Source organism: Mytilus edulis, chromosome 2, assembly GCF_963676685.1.
Source record: "Mytilus edulis chromosome 2, xbMytEdul2.2, whole genome shotgun sequence".
Classification (NCBI taxonomy): Eukaryota; Metazoa; Mollusca; class Bivalvia; order Mytilida; family Mytilidae; genus Mytilus; species Mytilus edulis.
Genome location: NC_092345.1, coordinates 90,060,634 through 90,086,299, shown reverse-complemented (window position 1 = coordinate 90,086,299; position 25,666 = coordinate 90,060,634). Strand labels below are relative to the sequence as shown.

Genomic DNA, 25,666 nt, shown 5'->3' with positions numbered 1-25,666 from the left:
TTATGTTGAACCACATACTGTAGGTTTTTCTCATGGTTGAACCACATACTGTAGGTTTTTTTCTTATGTTGAACCACATACTGTAGGTTTTTCTCATGGTTGAACCACATACTGTAGGTTTTTTCTTATGTTGAACCACATACTGTAGGTTTTTCTTATGGTTGAATGTGGTATGATTACCCATTGATCTGCAGACATTCGTGTAGTCTTCTTTTTCTCTTTTTAACAGAGTTATTCCAAACCAAAATAAAATTTGTTTCGTAAAACGCTGACTGAAACGCAAGAAAAAAATGGATAAATACGAGTTAACAATGGACAACCCTGGGAAACTCCATGGTATATTCCCAATTATTATCATTAAAATCCTCTTTGCATAATAATTAATACACAACGGAAATCAAATGATTTCTCATTATAGAACTTATTTCACGAATTTCTATATTTGATAGACCTCTAAACTGCGTTGTACACAGAAAGCAATAAATATATAATTATCCTGTCCACCAACACCTAGTTATGTACATGTGACTTGTCGGACAAGGGTAATTATTAAACGATTATTATAAGGCAATAAAACTCGGTTTGACAAAATCATGACCTTAGTCATCGACATAAATAAATGCAAATATTGAAAACCCAACAGTTTGGGTGATTCTTTTTTTCCTCCCGTATACGTTTTGTTCATACGTATTCTTTCAAATACATTTTGTTTATGAAAAACAAAAACATTAATTAATATCATTCCTTTATAGGTTTTGAAATTAACTACTTGAACAGGACCAAAATTTCTGTTAGAATGAGACTCTTATATTTTGCACTTATGTACTTCAAAATGAATTAAAGATATACGGTATATAATCAATATTATCAGAGACATACAATACATTAGTCAAATCAGAATATAGGCATATATTTCACAGCATTCCGCCGAACAACAAAGAATACAAGTGTATTTTTTTTTAATAAAACGGAAATAAAACAATTGAACACCAAGATCTCATAACTGTCAAGCTGATTATAATAAAGATCAGTAATAATAATAAAATACACGCCTTCGTTGTAAAGCGCAACTCGAGCGTTTTGATTGGTTGTTGACAGTTATCGCAGTGAATGACGTTAAGTTTTTATTGGTTAATAATTATATGTAAACTATTAGTATTATCGTTTCGACTGTATAAATAGAATTCATGCTATACAATCGAATCATTACACTTCAGACAGGCAGTCCTGACGAAAAGGTTGTTTTTACAATGATGTTCCGGGAAATTATAGTTTGTGTACTTTTTGGAAGTATTTGTGCACAGTTCTGGGACAGAGATTCAGACAATTACGGTGATTCATTTGTCGGAAATTACAGAAATTACAGAGACTCAGATTCAAACAGCTTGTATGACGATAACAGCAATTATAACGACGACGATTCAGGCGAATCATACAGAAACAGATTCTTTGGAGGAGGCTTAAGAAGACGCCAACGTTGGGGACAAAGAGGGTTTGGTCTCCAACAACGCAGACAACAAACTTTTTCACGATCCAATACTGGCAGAAGAAGATCTCAAAATCGAAATTCTAGAAACTCACGGAGATCTTCTCGAAACCAACCCCAACGTGTTCAAAACCGTCCCAGATCCAACAGTCAACGACGAACATCAAGAAATTCTGCTAGCAACCGTTTTCAAACAAACAGAAACTTTTTCGGAGGTAAGAAAATTTGATTATACATAAAACACATATTATTGCACGTACCGATACACGGACAGATCTAGTTAGGAAGGCGGTAAAGAAATATAGATTTAAATTGTCCCCTATTAATTATTCTACCCACATGAAGTGATATGAACAAGAATTGGCTAGTGGCACACGATGTCCTGAACCGAATTAATCTGTGTAGGTAAGCTTAAATCGCAGGTTATTTTCAAAGTGCAAACCATCTGGTCGCAGTCATGGGGGATTTAGTATACTAAAAAGTATATTCTATTCTATGTTCCTGTCAAATTGAAAGAACGACAAATACTGATGTAGCAAGAAATTTTGCCCTTATCCAATTGACATAATTTACAGAAGATATAATTAATTTATAATTTATGAATGTCCTCTTTCTGGATATGCATGGCATATTTGCCATTGAATATTTGAGTTGTCCGAAATTGAAACATAGCTAAACTGAAATCTATACATATTGAATACTACTCAAAACTATTATATACAATTTAAAATATTCATTGGTCACGAAATCAACTGCATTTATCGGTTTTATTTTAAAGAAACTTTTATATTGATATTACATCCATTTATTTTTAAGGTAACAGTCTTGCCCGGGCAGCAATGATGTTTAACGCATTCGACATGGACTTCTTTTAACAGAAGTTGAAAACAGGCTGACGGTAAATCATCACAACAAGACCTGATTGAAAGATGAAACAAGATGACATATATGAACTGACACAGCTATACATATATATAGTTTCTGTTTGAAACAAAAACTAAAAGATTGTGAACAGTGTGAATTTATAACTTACAGTGGACACTGTTTAGTCCCATAGCAAAGATATGAACCATTGTTGTTATTTAGTTGCATATAATGTAACATTTGTTATACTGTGATATTAAATGAATGATTAAAATGCTGTGATATTTGATTAACGAATAGTCTTTGAAACAAGTTTTGGTAAGGGAAACGGGATGAGCATGTGAGTTCTTTACAGCAATTCTGTTTTCATGGAATATAAAGATAGAGCATGGTCTAACCATCTGATACATAATGTTGGTGCACCACGAAAGACACACATACAAAATGATTAAAGTCCATATATAACTTCATTTGCTTGATAATGTTCCGTTTTGGATAGAAAATATAGGTGTATCCGATGGGGATAAACTGTGCTCCATTCGCTGAGTAATACCGAACTGTATAAAAATTTGTCAATGCTTGTCTGGCGTAAAAGATATGTTGCTTGTTTGTCAAGTTTAAAGTAACTTAAACAAGATAGTTTTTTTTTTGTATATTATAAAAGGTATACCCGACTTATAAACTCGTGTCGTCATGGCCATGCATGAAATATTTGCCACTGGATGTTTAAAAATAAGCAACCAACAATCCGTTAACTTAAAACAAAGGGACGATCATTTGATAGTTATATTTTTTTTGGGGGGGGGTTGGGGTTGGAGGTGGTACGGGTGGATATTTTGAGCCTGGTAAATGCTGAAGAAAAATAAGCATGCACAGTAACATATTAAAACAAACTATAATAGGCGACACAATCAAACATAAACTGGCATTATAACGCTTTCTATTGTTATTGAGGTTGTAGAATTTCATCTTATTCACATGTACATCTTTCAGATCATTCTTACCGCATACTAAAAATTAACACACGCATTTATAACATGAGGTTTACGCGACATTCTTAACATTCAAATGTCGGATACATTGTTGGTCAGTAATTATGCATACCAAATATAACTTGTGACCACGACAATAAAATCAATGTATGGTGACAAATTGGCCGATAAGATCATGTTATAAAAATAACATAAAAAAATGTTGTAGCAAAATAGTTGTAAAATGTTCGTCGACTGGCCTTGTTGAGAGAGGAATTATCACAAAATATTACTGTTAGCAGTAAGAAAATGACTCTCCTTCAATGGCGTTCAATAAAGTACAGGACGAAATGACGAACGAATAATTCTAAGTTTTGGTAAATACCAAAATAATTCCGACAACCAGTTATTACAAATAGTTTGATCTATAACCAAACAGATCCCTTGTGTTCTGTAAGAAAATCTCAGTTCCATAGTCATTGAATAAAGTGTCCCACGCCTAATAATGGTTTGCAGTTATAACCGGTCTGATCGTTAAATTTCTGAAGTATGTTAAGTTCTTTTTGGTACATTTGTTGCCACTGAACCTCATCTTCGTGGTCGTATCCAATCAGATGACAGATTCCGTGAGTAACCATAACCTGTCAGAAAAGAACAAATAATTTTACATCATTAATTACGTATCTTGTTATTAGCAGTGGATGATCCAAGATTTTCAAAAGAGGGAACCAGGGTCCAAAGATTTTCAAAATGGGGGACTGTGTGTGACCGGAGTACAAAGAAAACTTGAAACGGACAGTTGCATGCATCAAAAAATTGAGATAAAATGTTTTAAAACAAAACCATTCGAGGGACCCTCACTAGGCACGATTGGTAAAAAAAATGGAAAATGTTGCATTAATTCACACCAAAACGGGCTTTCCATTCAGACTTAAAAGTACAGCAATATATATATATATATAAACGTTCAAACCTATATATATGATTGAGTTGGATAAAAACCGCAATTTTTATACGTGTGCATGTCAAGCTAATTCCTCATGATTTCAGCAGGGGATCAAGAATGAATATAAAATATGTTAGAAATTAATATCCAATGGTAAAATAAATTAGAATTTTAAACTAAACAGAAAACAATAAACTTGCGGCAAAGATGTTATACCACAAACATGAGGTGCAACAATTTGTACACCAGATCCGGTTTCGACAATAAATGTCTCTTCAGTGATGCTAGGGATCGAAACGGTATTTGGAAGGCCATATAATTTACCTCAATTTAGGATAGACTCTTGAATTTTAAAGAGTCAAAATAGGATAACGGATCATATAAACCGGAGGGAAAACATGATACATGCCCAAACAGGAAAATGTAAACAAGTATAAATTGAAAACTACGTTCAAACCTATGATTGCGTTGGATAAAAAACGCAATTTTTATACGTGTGCATGTAAAACAAATTTCGTTGTAGAAGGGTCTAAATACAGCACAAACAACATTTACCAAAAGACCAAAAAAGTGAAAAAGTATATTTTCACAAAACGCATTTGACTAACAGAACGACTGGCAACTGATGTTCTTAAACCCTGCTGACTGCCATTGGCGATTGTCAAATAAATTGATCACAAGATGTGTATAAAATATAAATGTGGACCAGTTTCATCCCATGGTCATCCTTATGGGACAGACGAAACCGTTTTTATATATCCGACACGTTTGTTAACATTGCTCTATTCCTTTGAATGGGACATTCTGTATACTACATACATATACTATGAATAAATTGTATTTGCTATAATTTACTATAAATAAATTCCAATGGTTTACTGGGGGCGGGGGGGGGGGGGGGGGAGGCTCTTTACTTTTCAGCACGGTCACTGATATATATATATAATATATCATTGTTGGTTTACAGTAATCATAGTTTATATGTCTGTTCATTATACACAGAAAACATAAGGAATAAAAATTGGTATTTGGAAAAAGGGGGAGGGCAAAAAAATGTGCCCAGTTCCCAAGTACCTTCGACTATTTATACCTCTCCTGAAATTCTCCAGTTTTTTTTTACAGTTTACATACGCTCTCTTTCCCTGCGATTTCTCGGGTGTGTTCTAGTAAATCTATGTCACACCCAGTACCATTTCACATAATTATGCAAAATGGCCTACATCTGACTTTGTTGCAAAGATCGGTATCTTCTAATTCTATTTTTATGTGGTGATCTTAATTTCATATACTATAGTTTAATGATCTAACCGGTAAAACCTCTTCTAGTTTCTCGTTCTCTTCTAGATTTTCCACAATATACGGTATGCCTAGTGCAATATCCCCGAGAATCCTTTCTTCGGGATCTTTTATAAATGGAAGAATACCTGGGTCGATTACCTGAAAGAATACACATAAAATCTACTAAGACACAGGCCTTCGATCAAAACAGGTATTCCCACTATCATTGATTTGATCTTCGGTAGTAACAAACATATTTCAGAATATCAAAATGAAGAGTAAATCTCCTAAGCCAAAGCTATATCTCGCTACTATTGCTTCTTCTTGTATATTTCATTTTTCAAAATTTTTGAGTACTAATCATATTATAATAACATTAAATATTTCGTTTCTAACCTGAGAAACAATAGCCATATTAGCTGACTGTTTGGGAGGGGTTAATTACCATTCATGATTAGACTTTTATTCTGAAATTAGATGGGCATATACATGGTAAGTTAACTAAAGAAAGAAACTAACTAGAGGCTCTAAAGAGCCTGTGTCGCTCACCTTGGTCTATGTGCATATTAAACAAAGGACACAAATGGATTCATGACAAAATTGTATTTTGGTGATGGTGATGTGTTTGAAGTTCTTACTTTACTGAACGATTTTGCTTCTTACAATTATATCTATAATGAACTTTGCCCATTAGTAACAGAGAACTATATTTGGTAAAAATTTACATAAATTTACCAAATTAATGAAAATTGTTAAAAATTGACTATAAAGGGCAATAACTCCTTAAAGGGTCAATTGACCATTTGGGTCATGTTATTTGTAGATCTTACTTTGCTGAACATTATTGCTGTTTACAGTTTATCGCTATCTATAATAGTATTCAAGATAACCAAAAAACGGCAAATTTTCTTTAAAAATTACCAATTGGAGGGCAGCAACCCAACAACCAGTTGTCCAATTCATCTAAAAAATTCAGGGCAGATAGATCTTGACCTGATAAAATTTTTTATCCTGTCAGATTTCCTCAAAATGCTTTGGTTTTTGAGTTATAATCCAAAAACTGCATTTTACCCCTATGTTCTATTTCTAGCCGTGGCGGCCATCTTGGTTGGTTGACCAGGTCACGCCACACATTTTTAAAACTAGATACCCCAAAGATGATTGTGGCCAAGTTTGGTTTAATTTGGCCCAGTAGTTTCAGAGGAGAAGATTTTTGTAAAAGATTACTTTAATTTACGAAAAATGGTTAAAAATTGACTATAAAGGGCAATAACTCCTAAACGGTCATGTTGACTTATTTGTAGATCTTACTTTGCTGAACATTATTGCTGTTTACAGTTATCTCTATCTATAATAATATTCAAGATAATAACCAAAAACAGCAAAATTTCCTCAAAATTACGAATTCAGGGGCAGCAATCCAACAACCGATTGACTGATTCATCTGAAAATTTCAGGGCAGATAGATGTATATATAATCTATGTCACACCCAGTACCATTTCACGTTGGAAAACATAATTATGCAAAATGGCCTACATCTGACTTTGTTGCAAAGATCGGTATCTTCTAATTCTATTTTTATGTGGTGATCTTAATTTCATATACTATAGTTTAATGATCTAACCGGTGAAACCTCTTCTAGTTTCTTGTTCTCTTCTAGATTTTCCACAATAAACGGTATGCCTATAAAGGTATATCAAAGTGAAGAGTAAATCTCCTAAGCCAAAGCTAGATCTCGCTACTATTGCTTCTTCTTGTATATTTCATTTAATGATCTAACCGGTAAAACATTAGCTAGATCTTGCTACTATTGCTTCTTCTTGAAGAAATATACAGACCTGATAAACATTTTTACCCCATATCAGATTTGCTCTAAATGCTTTGGTTTTTGAGTTATAAGCCAAAAACTGCATTTCACCCCTATGTTCTATTTTTAGCCGTGGCAGCCATCTTGGTTGGTTGACCGGGTCACGCCACACATTTTTGAAACTAGATACCCCAAAGATGATTGTGGCCAAGTTTGGATTAATTTGGCCCAGTAGTTTCAGAGGAGAAGATTTTTGTAAAAGATTACTTTAATTTACGAAAAATGGTTAAAAATTGACTATAAAGGGCAATAACTCCTAAACGGGTCAACTGACCATTTTGGTCATGTTGACTTATTTGTAGATCTTATTTTGCTGAACATTATTGCTGTTTACAGTTTATCTCTATCTATAATAATATTCAAGATAATAACCAAAAACTGCAAAATTTCCTCAAAATTACCAATTCAGGGGCAGCAACCCACCAACCAATTGACTGATTCATCTGAAAATTTCAGGGCAGATAGATCCCAAGTCAGATTTGCTCTAAATGCTTTGGTTTTTGAGTTATAAGCCAAAAACTGCATTTTACCCCTATGTTCTATTTTTAGCCGTGGCGGCCATCTTGGTCGGTTGACCGGGTCACGCCACATATTTTTTAAACTAGATACCCCAATGATGATTGTGGTCAAGTTTGGTTCAATTTGGCCCAGTAGTTTCAGAGAAGAAGATTTTTGTAAAAGTTAACGACGACGACGACGACGGACGACGACGGACGCCAAGTGATGAGAAAAGCTCACTTGGCCCTTTGGGCCAGGTGAGCTAAAAATATTTCAAAAGCAAGTTCAGTTTGAAAATGGACTGAACAAACCATAGACAACCATAACTATCATAATAAGCCAAACAGAATCATTTTTTGAATGTATCTGCTTATACCCTTCAGGAGCATCTAATAACACCCGTTTTTTAGTTTTGTCCGTGTTGCTCAGTCTTAATTTTTCATTATTTTTTCTAGGCTGTTGTTTTTCTTTTCGTTGTTTTTCAGCGTTTTTTTCGTTGGTCTTAATCTATAAAGCCACTGATAAGTAAAATGAATGTCAATGTATACTTTTGGTATTAGCTGCTACTGCTACTGGACCATGCTTTCTGATATAAAAATTCTCTGAGCCAGTGGCGGATCCAGAACTTTTCATAAGGGGGGCCCGCTGACTGACCTAAGGGGGGCCCGCTCCAGTCATGCTTCAATGATTTCCTATATAATCGACCAAATTTTTCCCACAAAAGGGGGGGGGGGGGCGGGCCCCCAGCCCCCCCCCCCCCCCCCCCTGGATCCGCCTATGTCCTCTTATAAACATAATGCATCCAATGCGAAATTTAACAAAATATCATTCCTTTTTTAGCTCACCTGGCCCAAAGGGCCAAGTGAGCTTTTCTCATCACTTAGCGTCCGTCGTCCGTCGTCGTCGTCGTCGTCCGTCGTTAGCTTTTACAAAAATCTTCTCCACTGAAACTACTGGGCCAAATTAAACCAAACTTGGCCACAATCATCATTGGGGTATCTTGTTTCAAAAATGTGTCCGGTGACCCGGCCAACCAACCAAGATGGCCGCCATGGCTAAAAATAGAACATAGGGGTAAAATGCAGTTTTTGGCTTATAACTCAAAAACCAAAGCATTTAGAGAAAATCTGACATGGGGGGTAAAATTGTTTATCAGGTCAAGATCTATCTGCCCTGAAATTTTCAGATGAATCAGACAACCTGTTGTTGGGTTGCTGTCCCTAAGCTGGTAATTTTAAGGAAATTTTACTGTTTTTGGTTGTTATCTTGAATGATAAACTGTAAACAGCAATAATGTTCAGCAAAGTATGATTTACAAATAAGTCAACATGACCGAAATGGTCAGTTGACCCCTTTAGGAGTTATTGCCCTTTATAGTCCATTTTTAACCATTTTACGTAAATCTTAGTAATCTTTTACAAAAATCTTCTCCTCTGAAACTACTGGGTTTAATTAATCCACACTTGGCCAGAATCATCTTTAGGGTATCTAGTTTATAAAATGTGTCCGGTGACCCCGCCATCCAACCAAGATGGCCACTACGGCTAAAAATAGAACATAGGGGTAAAATGCAGTTTATGGCTTATAACTCAAAAACCAAAGCATTTAGAGCAATCCTGACATGGGGGTAAAATTGTTTATCAGGTCAAGATCTATCTGCCCTGAAATTTTCAGATGAATCGGACAACCCGTTGTTGGGTTGCTGTCCCTACATTGGTAATTTTAAGGAAATTTTACTGTTTTTGGTTGTTATCTTGAATATTATTATAGATAGAGATAAACTGTAAACAGCAATAATGTTCAGCTAAGTAAGATTTACAAATAAGTCAACATGACTGAAATGGTCAGTTGACCCCTTTAGGTGTTATTGCCCTTTATAGTCCATTTTTAACCATTTTACGTAAATCTTAGTAATCTTTTACAAAAATCTTCTCCTCTGAAACTACTGGGCTTAATTAATCCACACTTGGCCACAATCATCTTTAGGGTATCTAGTTTATAAAATGTGTCCGGTGACCCCGCCATCCAACCAAGATGGCCACTACGGCTAAAAATAGAACATAGGGGTAAAATGCAGTTTATGGCTTATAACTCAAAAACCAAAGCATTTAGCGCAATCCTGACATGAGGTAAAATTGTTTATCAGGTCAAGATCTATCTTCCATGTAATTTTCAGAGAAATCGGACAACCCCTTGTTGGGTTGCTGCCCCTGAATTAGTCATTTTAAGGAAATTTTGATGTTTTTGGTTATTATCTTGAATATTATTATAGATAGAGATAAACTGTAAACAGCAATAATGTTCAGCAAAGTAAGATTTACAAATAAGTCAACATGACCGAAATGGTCAATTGACCCCCTAAGGAGTTATTGTCTTTTATAGTCAATTTTTAACAATTTTCATAAAATTTGTAAATTTTTACTAACATTTTCCACTGAAACTACTGGGCCAAGTTCATTATGAATAGAGAAAATTGTAAATTGCAAGAATCTTCAGTAAAGTAAGATGTAAAAACACATCACCATCACCAAAACACAATTTTGTCATGAATCCATCTGCTTCATTTCTTAAATACTCACATATACTTAGGTGAGCGACACAGGCTCTTTAGAGCCTCTAGTTATCATTTAAACTGAGTTGTGTATATTTATGAAACATTATGACAGGCTTAAATAATTGAAAAGAAGATGAATTAACCCTTATTTTAATGGAGACCTTGGTCATCAAACATGACGAATGAAACTGAGTCAGTCATATGTGCATTCCTATATGAATTTGATTTAAATTAATGTGGACCTTCGTCATTATAAAACATGATGCATCAATATTTTTTAGTGTTTTTGTATTTGGACCTTCACATTGAACTCCACAATTAATAAGCTATAGCAAACCCTGTAAGGCCAAATAAAAAAGTATGTGTGGTTGAAGTTACATCCATTGAACTGAAAAGTTAGGGTCGGTAGGTAGGGATTAATTTTTTTATTTAATGTTATTTTTCTATTGAGTTTATGGGAGCAACATACACGTGGCAACATAACTGACTTTAACAGTGCTTGATGAAAAATGGCATTAAAAAGTTTAGGGTATGCTATTGTTAAGACTAAAAAGTAGGGTAGGTAGGGTAACTGGAACCACACATATATTTTTATTTGACATTAGGCTAAAGGCACAGTTTTCACTTTACCCCAGACTATCAGTAAAACAAAGCTGCTGAGAACTTTCGTTACTGAAAAGGAACAATTCAACAAATTCCAACTCTTACCTCTATAAAAGGAAAAGCTAAAACATCTGTTGATTCATCCACATCTCTGTATGTCTTATTCAGTTTACGAATTGATTTATTGTCATAGCAAACAACACCTAAATCGAATGAAGTTATGTCCACCAGCCTTCTCAATAACATCACATGGTTTTCCAGTAAACCAATATTAAAATTAACAACCTTTTGCAAGTTTTTCACAACGAGAGTCATCGCACATGATCAAAACGAAAGTGAAAGTTGGACGCTTATCTCATTGAAAAAATATTAAACTTACTATCATAAATTACTTTGAAGAATAAAGTTTTATGAGTTAAAATTTAAATCTCGATAACTAACGTTAGAATATTATCACTAAGGTTAACGAAAAACAAATCACTTATATTATAATAATTCCGATTAACAATCGATCGCATTCAGAACATCCAGAACAGGGAGCAATCTAACTCCAAACCAAAAATCTATTTTTACGTAGAACGAACTATTGACCGAAACGAACATGTGTTTTTTTCCCATATATACTATAACTATATATACGTGTTTATCTGACCTCAGTGATTATATCTGATCCTAATGAAGTGTCATTGACATCATTTTCATGGTTCAGTGACCATTTAAAAAAAAGGTAAGATTTTTTTTATGCAAATTTCTTTCTAATATATATATAAAAAAATAAAGCATCCAGGTCTTACACTCTCTAAAATATAAAGCTTTTACGAAGTCAGCTAACGCCGCCGCTTGATCACTATCCTTATGTCGAGCGTTCTTTGACAGAAGTCGCAGGCTCGCCAAAAAATCACATAACACCCCCCCCCCCCTTTTTTTAAAAGTTAAATGGTTGCTCCCTTACCTTTATCATATAAACAATAATAATCTGGTTTTAGTTATGTCTGAGACTGCTTTGTTGTAGAAGTTTCAGTTTATGTATGTTACAAGTGCTGTATTTTAAATCTGTCATTTCGGGGCTTTTTATAAGATAAGATAAGATAAGATAAGATAAGATAAGATAAATTTTATTTTCCAAATTAGGTCCCCAGGGGGGCATATACACATAACATATATGATTGATACAACATACAGTATTTTACATAACATTGTAAAATAAACTATTGAAATAGTCATACAGGTATTATTTGTTAAATAAAAAAGTATTTGAGAGTTGCTACTCCAGAGATGTGGCAAACCCCATTTATTTATTTACTTTTTTTTCTCACTTGATTTTATAATATTTTGCTGAAAATGTATAAATATAAAATATAAAATATAAAATAAATGATTGTTTAGCTGCAACAGACACCAAGGGACGATGCTCTAGGATTGTGATCTTAAAAGCTCTAACAATCCTCCTCGTATCTGATGCAGAAAAACAAACACAAATGAAAAAAGTTTATGTATATTCACAGCAAATAACATATACTGCAGTAAACAGGTATTGAGAATAGTGTAGGTTTCCCTACTGCAACATACACCAAGGGGCGGTACTCAAGGAGCTGTGGTATTTACACAGTCCTCCTCGTGTCTGAAGCAGACAAGAAAGTCACATAATTAACAATTTTTCGAAATAAATTTACATGCAGCTGTGAGAATAGACTTATCTTCTGTGTTCATAAGCCATATCAGTTTATCTCTTGCGTTAAGAGTTTAAAAGTTGGGGCAACTTTTAGTTATCTCTTGAAATAGATGATTGCGGTCATCATTAAATTTAACACATTGGAATAAAAAAATGATATTCATCCTCCACATCTCCGGAGTTACAATGAGTACAAGTTCTGTCATTTAGGAGAGTACCCTGATACCTTCCGGACTCAATTCGTAAGTGGTGTGATGAAATTCTGAGCTTTGTTAAGCTTCGTCTCTGTTCAAAATTCCCAATAATGGAAAGATATTTTCTCTTCCAAAAACTGATTTAAATGTTACATTCTAAGTTCTAAGTTTACCATCTGAATGCTTTACCAATTCAGTGTTCCACAAGTCTATAAAATATGATTTTTATATTTTTTTCATATTAGCTTTGAAGCTATTATTTTTTGGTAATGGTGAAGATAGATGATTGATGTCTGGGATCATTTCAAGAATTGACTTCATAGAGCCATACCAAGATGGTTTTTTTGAGTGAGAAAGATTCTGTGATGTTACATAAGCATCTTTAAGAAGAGAAAATTGGGAATCAAGATTTTCCAAGCGATACCAGTAATTTAACATGGATTTGATCACATCATAATATAGTGGGAATCGTCCTAGCTCGGATAAAATTCCAAAATTCATGGATTTTTTATGAACACCTAAAACCAGTTTACAAAATTTTATATGTAGTCGCTCACATTTTAAACTGGAATAGATTTTTTCAAATGGTAAAGTTCCATTTCTGAATCTTGCTGAGAATGGATTAAAAGTTCCCCATATTTCAGACCCATATAGGAGTATTGGTTTTATGGTATGATCAAATACATGTAAGCTGGTACTTATGCTTGGATTAAGTGATAATAAATTCTTGTACAATTTATAATAAGCCTTCAAGGACTTTTTATGCAGTTCATTCTGAGCATATGAAAATGACCCTGATGCACTAAAGTGCAAACCAAGATATTTATAATTATTAACACTCTCAATCAACATATTTTCCTTAGTAAATTTTTCACAAATGTGTCTGCCTGCTTTGTTGAATATCAGAACCTTTGTTTTGGTGTGATTAACACTTAAACACCAATCTTTACAATATTTTTCTAGGATGTTTAGTCTTGTTTGCAATCCTTTAGCAGATGTTGATAAAAGGACCAAATCATCTGCATATAATAAGCAATTAACTGGTTTCTCATTAAGTATAACAGGGTCTTCACTTTCTTTTAAATACTCTGGCAAGTCATTTATAAATAACTTAAATAGATTGGGCTGACTATGCGTTTGAACTCATTGTTTATTTAATATTCATGGATTAATTATTATTCGTTGGATACCAATTTTCGTAGTTTTCGTGGGGACAGGTGAACCACGAATTTTAATGTTTAAGTACAAATTTAAATTAAGGTTATAAGCAGGCTTTTGCAAAACAACGAAATCATATATAAAGCAGCATGATTTCTGCAATCCACGAAAATTGGTACCCACGAAAAACATCGATCCACAGTATAAGACGTTAAAGTTAATTTAATGCGAGTTATCTTTAGTTTCACAGTGACGTTACATCCGTAGCAACGACGCATAGTCGAATGCATGGAGACCTCTGTTGGTTATTGGATCAAGTAATCTGGTATGACGGCATGTGTACAGACTTTGCCGTCTCTGGTTATACCGTCATCCCCACGTATACCAAAATTTTATCTTAAAAAGCCGACATCAAATATACAAGAAACTAAAGAAGATTTCCGAGTAACTGTTAAACATTTCCAGAAGAAATTCCCGACATTGTCGTCGTTGTATTCCTCCAATAATAGCAATGCTCGTCAGATGACAGATAGTTCGAATCTGTGGTCGTATGGAACACCGTATCTGGTTAAACTATTATTTTCTGGAAACTTGTCAAAAGCATTCTTTGATGAAATTTGTAAAGCATGTGAAACAACCGAAAGAAAACGGCAAAAGAAACAACCAACAGAAGATGGCGAAGAGCCAAAACAAATCTGGTTACCAAAGAATAAGGTTAAACTCCGAGAATCTGGAAGACGAACAGAGCAGCGCATTCTTGAAGCTAGGCTTCGACATAAAGACTATTTAGAAAATGTGTCAATCAGGGCTGAGAAGCTTAGGAACAAAACGGAAGTTATAAGACTAAAAAAGGCGGGTGAAATGGGACGAGGAAAGACGATAGCTCTTGAAAGAATGCAAAAAGAGCAGATACGTCCTAGTCGCTTAATACAACGACAGGTCAGAAGTCCACTAATTATACAAAGTATCAAACATAAAGTTTTTGAATTAACTGAACCTTTACCAACCTGCTAGAATTGGATATTGATTAAAAGTTTAATTATACCTATTTTTTTTATTGATCAGAAATGTTTCAGTGAAACAATGTAGGTACGCGCAATGGCTTTCACGTAAGCTTGGCTGCCTCTATCTCCGAATGCTACCGTATATAATTTGGTTAATTCTTAACTAAATATATTCTTGGGCGAATAGATTTAGTCAAATGTATATACACGGCATACATGATTCATTTGATCGAGGCAAATGAATTGATGGCAATAGTAGTAATGTCTTGCGATCGCATACAGATCTGGTTCTCGGATCGTGGATTGTTCTTCTAAAGAGAAGACAAATTTCAAGGTCAGTATTTTAAATCCATTAATGAATTAAAGGAACAAAAACAAAAAATAGGTGTCAAAATGATTAAACATTGGAAAGAAAAACAAAACACATTTACCGTTTTAACATACGACAGATTGTTCAATCATTTCCATGACAGATATAAAAGTGTAAACACACAGATATTATTTTCCTATTGCAAAAAAAGGCGTTTTGCTTTACTATTCGCAATTGCTCCTAAAATGTTTGGTAGTAGATTATTTTCAATGTTTGCAAAAATAAATATATAGAGACATAAGTGCTAATTTAATGATTGGGTGTTAGTGATATTTTTTTGCCTTAAATTACTGGGGAATAAAGGCTTTTTCCCCTGGAGAAGAATCCCAATTTGAAAAAAAATGGCTTAAAATTATTCCCAAATAGACAACTTTTTTCCAAAACCGTGCAGTCTCAGTAGTATTAAGTAATTGTGCATGAATCGAGCTGAAAAACACTCATTTAAACATTTTCCATGCATAGAATGGCTATATGTTTAGATTTGAGGGTCTATTTATTTATCATCACTGATAATAAGAGGTCTTGTTTCCAATGAAGGTTTACCTCTTAAAAGGGGGTCTGCAAATTGAAGTTCCAGTTAAACTCATAGTTTATTATAAATTTACCAATTTGATAAAAATGACGCATATTTTCCCAATAAAAAAGGGTGGAGGTAGTTTTGAAAAAAGCCAACAATATCACTGGGGTTTTTATCTTTGTACTCTAACCCGGCAATAGTTGCAAAAAGCATGTTCATATCGATTCTTCTAAAATTCTCATTTTTTATTTATAACATTCTAAAACGCCTATCCAAATTATAAAAAGTTAAAAAAAAAAAAAATACAATGCATATTGTTATAAACAAACTGGTTTTTTTTCTTCAAAATACTAAGGAATTTCCTAAACGGCCATGAATAGATTCATTTAACTGTATTTGACAAAACCTTCCGTAATTTTGTAGTTTATTTTAGGCCAACTTTTTGATTCAAGCGTCAATGATGAGTCTTTTCCTAGACGAAACGCGCGTCTGGGACCCAGAAATTAAATCTGGTATGTGCGAGTTTATTTTTGAATGGTCTTTTTGTGGGCAGAATCGGTTCTTCCCGGTAGATGCCTTGTTTCACTTTTCAAAGTTGACATGCTTTCCTTTTTAATAACAAAACACATTTGAAACCCATCCCCAGGTAAGGGTAAAATTGAAGTTTACATGAATGATGAAATAGATACCACTTCTGTCATTAAAAATTCTTCAATAGCAACATAATTGGTCGGTTGAGAACAAAACTCTACTACACAAGAGTGCACACGCTGAAATATCTCGCCTTCATTAACCATTGATATTATGTTGACAGTCCTAAATATAAAGCTTTACTACAAATATCACAAAAACTTAACATGATCCAAAAAAATGAGATCAAAGTCATATAAACCAAACAAGAAATACATGTACACCTCACAATCATTCAATACACACAATAAAGTTGACCTATTGCTTATAGACTTGACCAAGAAACCAGGGTTCACTCAGATGACACCTGCCAGTTGGACATGTACACCTTACAATCCTTCCATACACCAAATATACAAGAGTTATTACTTATTGCTTACAGTATCTGAGATATGGAAATCATTTGATTTTGATTTTTGGTGTTTTAACGCCACTTTAAAGCACCATCATAATAAGAGAGAAATTAACATTACGCAAAATTTTATCTTTTTTTCAAGTAGTCACTGAACCATGAAAATGAGGTCGAGGACAATGGACATATGACAGACAGAAACTTCGTAATATAAGTCTTTTATATACAAAGTATGAAGCATCCAGGTCTTCCACTTTCTAAAATGTAAAGATTTTAAGAAGTTAGCCGGATGACTTTACTATGTCGAGCTTTCTGAAACTAAAGTTGCAGGCTCGACAGTAAGAGATGATTTCAGCTTCCCAGTTGTGAACTTTCAAATTCTACATAGTAACATTCCGGTAGAACCTGCATATGGAGTATATATCTCCCAGTTCTAACAGTTGATATTTTAGAACTTGCATTTCCCATCACGTCCGAATTCCTAGAATGAGATTTGTATTTACAAGGAAGCTGTTAAACCAAGAGTTCCAAGTGGTGAAGTTGAAAGCATCCCTTCAAAAATGTTAAGATCGCTATCACGAGTTGGTTGACAGTTTCACAGATGACGACGGACATGTTCCATTGTTGTAACCATTATTCGTCCTCTTTTCATCGAATTTGACCTACCGAATTAGACCCACCCCCGAGTTTTTACCTACATGAACAACACGACGGTGCCACATGTGGAACAGGTTATGCATACTTTTGTCTTCAATAAGAGTCATCGAAGAAAGCATTACAATTGCTCGTCTGCTTTAAACAGCCCCTTTAATTCATTTGGATCAAAATATTTACCCTCCAAAATGCATGTGCACGCCCGGGCGTTTTGACGCAAACGTAGCTATGCGCCCGAGTCGAGTTAGTTTTTTTTTCTGATTAAAAGTCAAGGGACAGAAGGGGTCGAATTGACATTACTTCCAAAGAATGTCACAATAAGATTCATTTAAGCAATTGAAACCAAACTTTCCTGATATACTCCCGGGAAGATCTTTACAGGTGTTTTCACTTGTCCCAGGAACATTATATATAAGATATACTGTTCCCAGCTTGTTCCTTTGCAAAATCCAAAAAGACCAACAGCTGAAGTAAATTTTAAATTGCAACCATATGAAAAAGTATATTTGATTTTCTTTACAAGAGCAGATTTAAGAAAATAAAAACAAATCATGCAGAACTTCAGAAACGTTCCTTATAAGGTTCTTACATAGATGAGACTACTTACTATAACACAGTAGTCTCAGTACAAAGTGATAATAGTTTGGTCCTGGTGAGAAAAAAAATAAGATGGTTTTAAGGGAAAGAGGCTGTCAAATTGACAGTTAACCGGATTTTCCTGCATGAAAATGATATTTGCAAATCTGGATCCTTTAAAAGGGTCAAATTAATTAAAAAAACGAATGAAAAGGAAAGGCCAAAATCTATTACTGTGGATTCATTACCATTCGTTGGATACCAATGTTCAATGAATAACAACTTTTCTAAAGGCTTGTATGCAGACCTCAGAAAAACCACGATTTAAACACCTACGAACATGCAAGGTTTTTATAATCAACGAAAATAAATGAATCCACAGTATAAAGTATCAACTTTCACTACTTGAAGGGGCTCAAAGGTTTACAAATCGATAACGATAAAAGATAAAATCCAACTTGACCTTCATTTATAGTCACTGGAAAAAATATGTCTGACGACCTGGCCTGCCAACCAAGATGGCCACCATGGCTAAAAATAGAACACATAAATTATATCTGAAGTTTTGATTCATCAATAAACATGGCTGTCATGGCTAAAAATAAAACATAAGGGTCAAATGCAGTTTTTGGCTTATATCTCAAAAACTAAAGCATTAAGAGAAAATCTGATATGGATAAAAACTTTAACAAGGTTTAGATCTATCAGCTATGATATTTTCAGACGAATTAAACAACCCTTTATTGGGTTTCTGCCACAAAATTGGCAATTTAATGGAATTTTTATAATTTTTAGTTATTATCTTTTATCTTAAATATTATTATGGATAAAGATAAAGTGTAGAAAGCAAAAGTGTTCAGCAAGGTAGGATCTACAAATAAGTTTATATGACTAAAATTGTATATTGACCCCTTACAGAGTTTTGGCCCTTTAATTATTGATGAAAGATTTATGCAAACAATTACAGCTGAGCGATCCAGGCTCTTGAGAGCCTCTTGTTTTATAATAAACTTCTAAGATGTTCAATTTCATGGGTTAAGAACAAGAATGAATACCATATAATTTAACTAATTTGAAGTAGATTTCAAACTTTCTTAAAAAAAAAAAAATAATGTTAGCAAGTTTTGTTTTTATGCCCCACCTATGATAGTAGAGGAGCATTATGTTTTCTGGTCTGTGCCTCCGTGCGTCCGTCCGTCCGTTCGCTTCAGGTTAAAGTTTTTGGTCGAGGTAGTTTTGATGAAGCTGAAGTCCAATCAACTTGAAACTTAATACACATGTTCCCTATGATATGATCTTTCTAATTTTAATGCCAAATTATAGTTTTGACCCCAATTTCATGGTCCACTGAACATAGAAAATGATAGTGCAAAGTTCAGGTTAAAGTTTTTGGTCAAGGTAGTTTTTGATGAAGTTAAAGTTACATCAACTTGAAACTTAGAACACATGTTCCCTATGATATGATCTTTCTAATTTTAATTCCAAATTAAAGTTTTGACCCCAATTTCACGGTCCACTGAACATAGAAAATGATAGTGGGAGTGGGGCATCCGTGTACTATGGACACATTCTTGTTTTTTATCTGAAATTAGCATACAAAACTGGTCAATGCAACACCCATCACAAAAGTTGTGTCTGTGTTCCAACCTCTGTTGACAAGTAAGGATCAAAGAACAATCTCAATAATCACAAAGTTCAACTCTAAAAAGATGAAGACTCCTCTAAAATTTAGAATCTTTGTATGTGGGCCTGAATGTGATGGTACATCACTTCACACAAATGTTACACTTTATCTGATCTAAGCCCATATGTCAGACAGAAATATACCTTTCACATATATTACATATGACATGTCAAATAGAAATACACTTATCAATAAACAACATTCCAGATATTGTAGACATGTTGTCAAAGCTGTGGCAGAATATATTAACCTAATCCTGCAAATTGAATCAACTGAAAAATTAGGCAAAGGTTTTTTAAAATATCAAAAGCATATCTATGGCTGACAGATTCTACTCACAACAAATCCCTATATAAAAAAATAGACAAACCTATAATGTTAAATTACTTAGTTAACTAAAAACAGAAAACCAACCAAAATATAACCAAAAGATATCCAGAGGGCAAAATAATCAATAGACATCTACAAGAAAACCCTTCTTTAACAATAGACATCTAGAGGAAAACACCTTCTTCAACAATAGACATCAAAAGGAAAACACCTTCTTCAACAATAGATATCTAAAGGAAAACACCTTCTTCAACAATAGACATCTAGAAGAAAACACCTTCTTCTACAATAGACATCTAAAGGAAAAACACCTTCTTCAACAATAGACATCTAGAGGAAAACACCTTCTTCAACAATAGACATCTAGAAGAAAACACCTTCTTCTATAATAGACATCTAGAAGAAAACACCTTCTTCAACAATAGACATCTAAAGGAAAACACCTTCTTCAACAATAGACATCTAAAGGAAAAACACCTTCTTCAACGATAGACATCTGAAGGAAAACACCTTCTTCAACGATAGACATCTAGAAGAAAACACCTTCTTCAACAATAGACATCTAGAAGAAAACACCTTCTTCAACAATGGCATCTAAAGGAAAGCACCTTCTTCAACAATAGACATCAAAAGGAAAACACCTTCTTCAACGATAGACATCTAAAGGAAAAACACCTTCTTCAAAAATAGACATCTAGAAGAAAACACCTTCTTCTACAATAGACATCTAGAAGAAAACACCTTCTTCAACAATAGACATCTAGAGGAAAACACCTTCTTCAACAATAGACATCTAAAGGAAAACACCTTCTTCAACAATAGACATCTACAAGAAAACCCTTCTTTAACAATAGACATCTAGAGGAAAACACCTTCTTCAACAATAGACATCTAGAAGAAAACCCCTTCTTCAACAATAGATATCTAGAGGAAAACACCTTCTTCAACAATAGACATCTAGAGGAAAACACCTTCTTCAACGATAGACATCTAAAGGAAAAACACCTTCTTCAACAATAGACATCAAAAGGAAAACACCTTCTTCAACGATAGACATCTAAAGGAAAAACTCCTTCTTCAAAAATAGACATCTAAAGGAAAAACACCTTCTTCAACAATAGACATCTAGAATAAAACACCTTCTTCTACAATAGACATCTAGAAGAAAACACCTTCTTCAACAATAGACATCTAAAAGTAAACACCTTCTTCTACAATAGACATCTAGAGGAAAACACCTTCTTCTACAATAGACATCTAGAGGAAAACACCTTCTTCAACAATAGACATTTAGAGGAAAACACCTTCTTCAACAATAGACATCTAGAAGAAAACACCTTCTTCTACAATATACAACTAGAAGAAAACACCTTCTTCAACAATAGACATCTAGAGGAAAACACTTTCAACAATAGACATCTAGAGGAAAACACCTTCTTCAACAATAGACATCTAGAAGAAAACACCTTCTTCTACAATAGACATCTAGAAGAAAACACCTTCTTCAACAATAGACATCTAGAGAAAAACACCTTCTTCAACAATAGACATCTAAAGGAAAACACCTTCTTCAACAATAGACATCTAGAAGAAAACCCTTCTTTAACAATAGACATCTAGAGGAAAACACCTTCTTCAACAATAGACATCTAGAAGAAAACACCTTCTTCAACAATAGATATCTAGAAGAAAACACCTTCTTCTACAATAGACATCCAGAAGAAAACACCTTCTTCAACAATAGACATCTAGAGGAAAACACCTTCTTCAACAATAGACATCTAGAGGAAAACACCTTATTCAACAATAGACATCTAAAGGAAAACACCTTCTTCAACAATAGACATCTAGAAGAAAACACCTTCTTCAACAACAGATATCTAGAGGAAAACACCTTCTTCAACAATAGACATCTAGAGGAAAACACCTTCTTCAAGAACAGACATCTAGAGGAAACACCTTCTTCAACAATAGACATCTAGAAGAAAACCCCTTCTTCAACAATAGATATCTAGAGGAAAACACCTTCTTCAACAATAGACATCTAGAGGAAAACACCTTCTTCAACAATAGACATCTAGAGGAAAACACCTTCTTTAACAATAGACATCTAGTAGAAAACACCTTCTTCAACAATAGACATCTAGAAGAAAACACCTTCTTCAACAATAGACATCTAGAGGAAAACACCTTCTTCAACAATAGACATCTAAAGGAAAACACCTTCTTCAACAATAGACATCTAAAGGAAAACACCTTCTTCAACAATAGACATCTAGAAGAAAACCCCTTCTTCAACAATAGACATCTAAAGGTAAACACCTTCTTCAATAATAGACATCTAGAGGAAAACACCTTCTTCAACAATAGACATCTAGAAGAAAACACCTTCTTCAACAATAGACATCTAGAGGAAACATCTTCTTCAACAATAGACATCTAGAGGTAAACACCTTCTTCTACAATAGACATCTAGAGGAAAACACCTTCTTCAACAATAGACATCTAGAAGAAACCCCCTTCTTCAACAATAGATATGTAGAGGAAACACCTTCTTCAACAATAGACATCTAGAGGAAAACACCTTCTTCAACGATAGACATCTAAAGGAAAAACACCTTCTTCAACAATAGACATCAAAAGGAAAACACCTTCTTCAACGATAGACATCTAAAGGAAAAACACCTTCTTCAAAAATAGACATCTAAAGGAAAAACACCTTCTTCAACAATAAACATCTAGAATAAAACACCTTTTTCTACAATAGACATCTAGAAGAAAACACCTTCTTCAACAATAGACATCTAGAGGTAAACACCTTCTTCTACAATAGACATTTAGAGGAAAACACCTTCTTCAACAATAGACATCTAGAGGAAAAACACCTTCTTCAACAATAGACATCTAGAGGAAAACACCTTCTTCAACAATAGACATCTAGAAGAAAACACCTTCTTCAACAATAGACATCTAGAAGAAAACACCTTCTTCTACAATAGACATCTAGAAGAAAACACCTTCTTCAACAATAGACATCTAGAGAAAAACACCTTCTTCAACAATAGACTTCTAAAGGAAAACCCCTTCTTCAACAATAGACATCTAGAAGAAAACACCTTCTTCAACAATAGACATCTAGAAGAAAACCCCTTCTTCAACAATAGACATCTACACTGTGCTTAAACGGCTGTGGGTAACTTAAGTTACCCACAGCCCAAGATGGCGGACTCTAAACTCGTTGATATTTAATTCATACAAAATGTACCTTTTGCGACGTTTTTCATGCAGAATGTAAATATTTATAGGATTATTGAATAAAGAAATGACTAACAATTACCATAAATTTGTTAATATAGAGTTCACTAAAGCGCAAGGTCAACTTTAAAAAATGCATAAGATGTCCGTAACTTTTTGATCGAAACTAAGCAGACTGTCCATAACTTTATTTTTAGATGTGGGTAACTTTTGATTTAAAATTTTAAGAATTATAACTTCAACAATTAGAAGACAATTAACATCATATTTGTAACCTTCGCGGCCGTTTATACTACTCATTCACCACCAAATGTGATTCTATTAACGCATCATACTTACACCACAGACGTTTTATGTGGGGTTTGTGGTACTCCATCCTGGTTATAGTTTGAACTTTTATTTACTGATGTGCGTCTTATTGACGTTTTTCGCTTGTCAGACCAAGGCTTTTCCATACTCTTTAATGTTTTGATTTTAATTATATGTTTGCGGTTTACCATCACCTCTGTTTCTTTCTATGTGTATTTTGATGAATACTCTTTGACGCGGCTCGGTATTTATACATCCCACCAGTTAGATATAGTGTTATGATTTTTTGAATATGTTTCCTAGTATTTTTTTTTCTCTCTGTGTATGTTATCAGGGGTTGTTAGACTATTAAATTACCCTGCTGTCCTACGTAGTTATTTATATTTTTATATACTATGTCGAATTGTTACACTATGTTGACTGCTCTTTTCCTTTTATTGTCACTGACTTTTACCTATTGTGTCTTTTAGTTTTATTCAGTTTAATGAGATTTAATGCAACTTGCATACAAATGAAATATGCAGCTAGCTGTAAAACTAGGTTTATTCATTTATACAAAATGTCCTTTTTTTAAGTTTCACCGTGCGCAACGTCCCAGTGTGTCCAGATTGACACCCCTTTTATTTTACTGTCAATGCTGATGGGATTTGTTTTTGTGGGGATAAGAGAAAAGTGTTTTTGGCTTTTTCAAAAAGACGGAAAAAGTTTGTGCACTTAAGTCTCCTATAGTCTATCCACTGCATGCCTGGGCAATTTGGGTTCCCCTCCAAAATCCCGGATTCACGCTAGCCTTGTCGTTGCTGGCAGAAAATCAGTAAGTGTATACATGCTACATGTATGTGTAGTCTACTTGTTCAAAAATAAAAACGAACAATGATGTTTCAACAGTTTATCTGCTATGATCAGAAACAACCCTCCGAACTAGGCGATTCGGGTACCCCGACGTTATACAAAATGAGACCCGAGTTTTGAGGATTTATCGTGATTTTTTTCATATTTTTCCCAATTTTGTCTTCCATCGATACAATGAATTATATCATACTAGACATCTACTTCGTTTTGTGAATATGTATTCGATGCAATCTCTATCATCAGTTTAAACATTACATCCGCGTATGTCGATTCTTTGAAAGTTACGGACATCTCTATTGGTATGATGAAAAAAGTTACGGACAAGTTGTTTTGAAGTTACGGACAGCCTAAGTGTTTTTTAAAATCGTGCCGTGATCGTTTATTTTGTAGAATTTAATCACCTTTCCAGTTTAGGCGTTTCCCTAAACGATTAATACAACTTTTAAATTCAGTTGTTTAATTGATGCATTCGTGGTATTGTTATTCTATAGAAGAAAAGTATCTAACCGATGCAAGGCGGCTCCATCTTGGGCTGTGGGTAACTTACCCACAGCCGTTTAAGCACAGTGATCTAGAAGAAAACCCTTCTTTAACAATAGACATCTAGAGGAAAACCCCTTCTTCAACAATAGACATCTAAAGGAAAAACACCTTCTTCAACAATATACATCTAGAGGAAAACACCTTCTTCAACAATAGACATCTAGAAGAAAACACCTTCTTCAACAATAGATATCTAGAAGAAAACACCTTCTTCTACAATAGACATCTAGAAGAAAACACCTTCTTCAAAAATAGACATCTAGAGGAAACATCTTCTTCAACAATAGACATCTAAAGGAAAAACACCTTCTTCAACAATATACATCTAGAGGAAAACACCTTCTTCAACAATAGACATCTAGAAGAAAACACCTTCTTCAACAATAGATATCTAGAAGAAAACACCTTCTTCTACAATAGACATCTAGAAGAAAACAC

The 25,666-nt window shown here is 34.1% G+C and overlaps 2 protein-coding genes and 1 long non-coding RNA gene across 3 annotated transcripts; 2 read left to right on the top strand and 1 right to left on the bottom strand.

Annotated features, from left to right (window-relative positions):
- The first annotated feature begins 1,130 nt into the window (after positions 1–1,130).
- LOC139513368 (uncharacterized) lies at positions 1,131–2,639 on the top strand. The gene is made up of 2 exons (XR_011662436.1): positions 1,131–1,701; positions 2,303–2,639. It is a non-coding gene; the product is annotated as an uncharacterized lncRNA (long non-coding RNA).
- Positions 2,640–3,226: 587 nt separating this feature from the next.
- On the bottom strand, positions 3,227–11,651 carry LOC139513367 (endoribonuclease YbeY-like). The gene is made up of 3 exons (XM_071301778.1): positions 11,174–11,651; positions 5,576–5,704; positions 3,227–3,962 (listed from the first exon to the last, which is right to left on the bottom strand). Exons 1-3 carry the CDS (start codon positions 11,381–11,383, stop codon positions 3,798–3,800), a joined length of 504 nt encoding a protein of 167 aa, XP_071157879.1. The 5' UTR covers positions 11,384–11,651; the 3' UTR covers positions 3,227–3,797.
- A 2,686-nt stretch (positions 11,652–14,337) lies between these two features.
- Positions 14,338–15,136, top strand: LOC139513366 (uncharacterized). Its single transcript, XM_071301777.1, has one exon. The coding sequence runs from the start codon at positions 14,420–14,422 to the stop codon at positions 15,104–15,106; it is 687 nt and encodes a 228-aa protein (XP_071157878.1). The 5' UTR covers positions 14,338–14,419; the 3' UTR covers positions 15,107–15,136.
- The last annotated feature ends 10,530 nt before the right edge of the window (positions 15,137–25,666 follow it).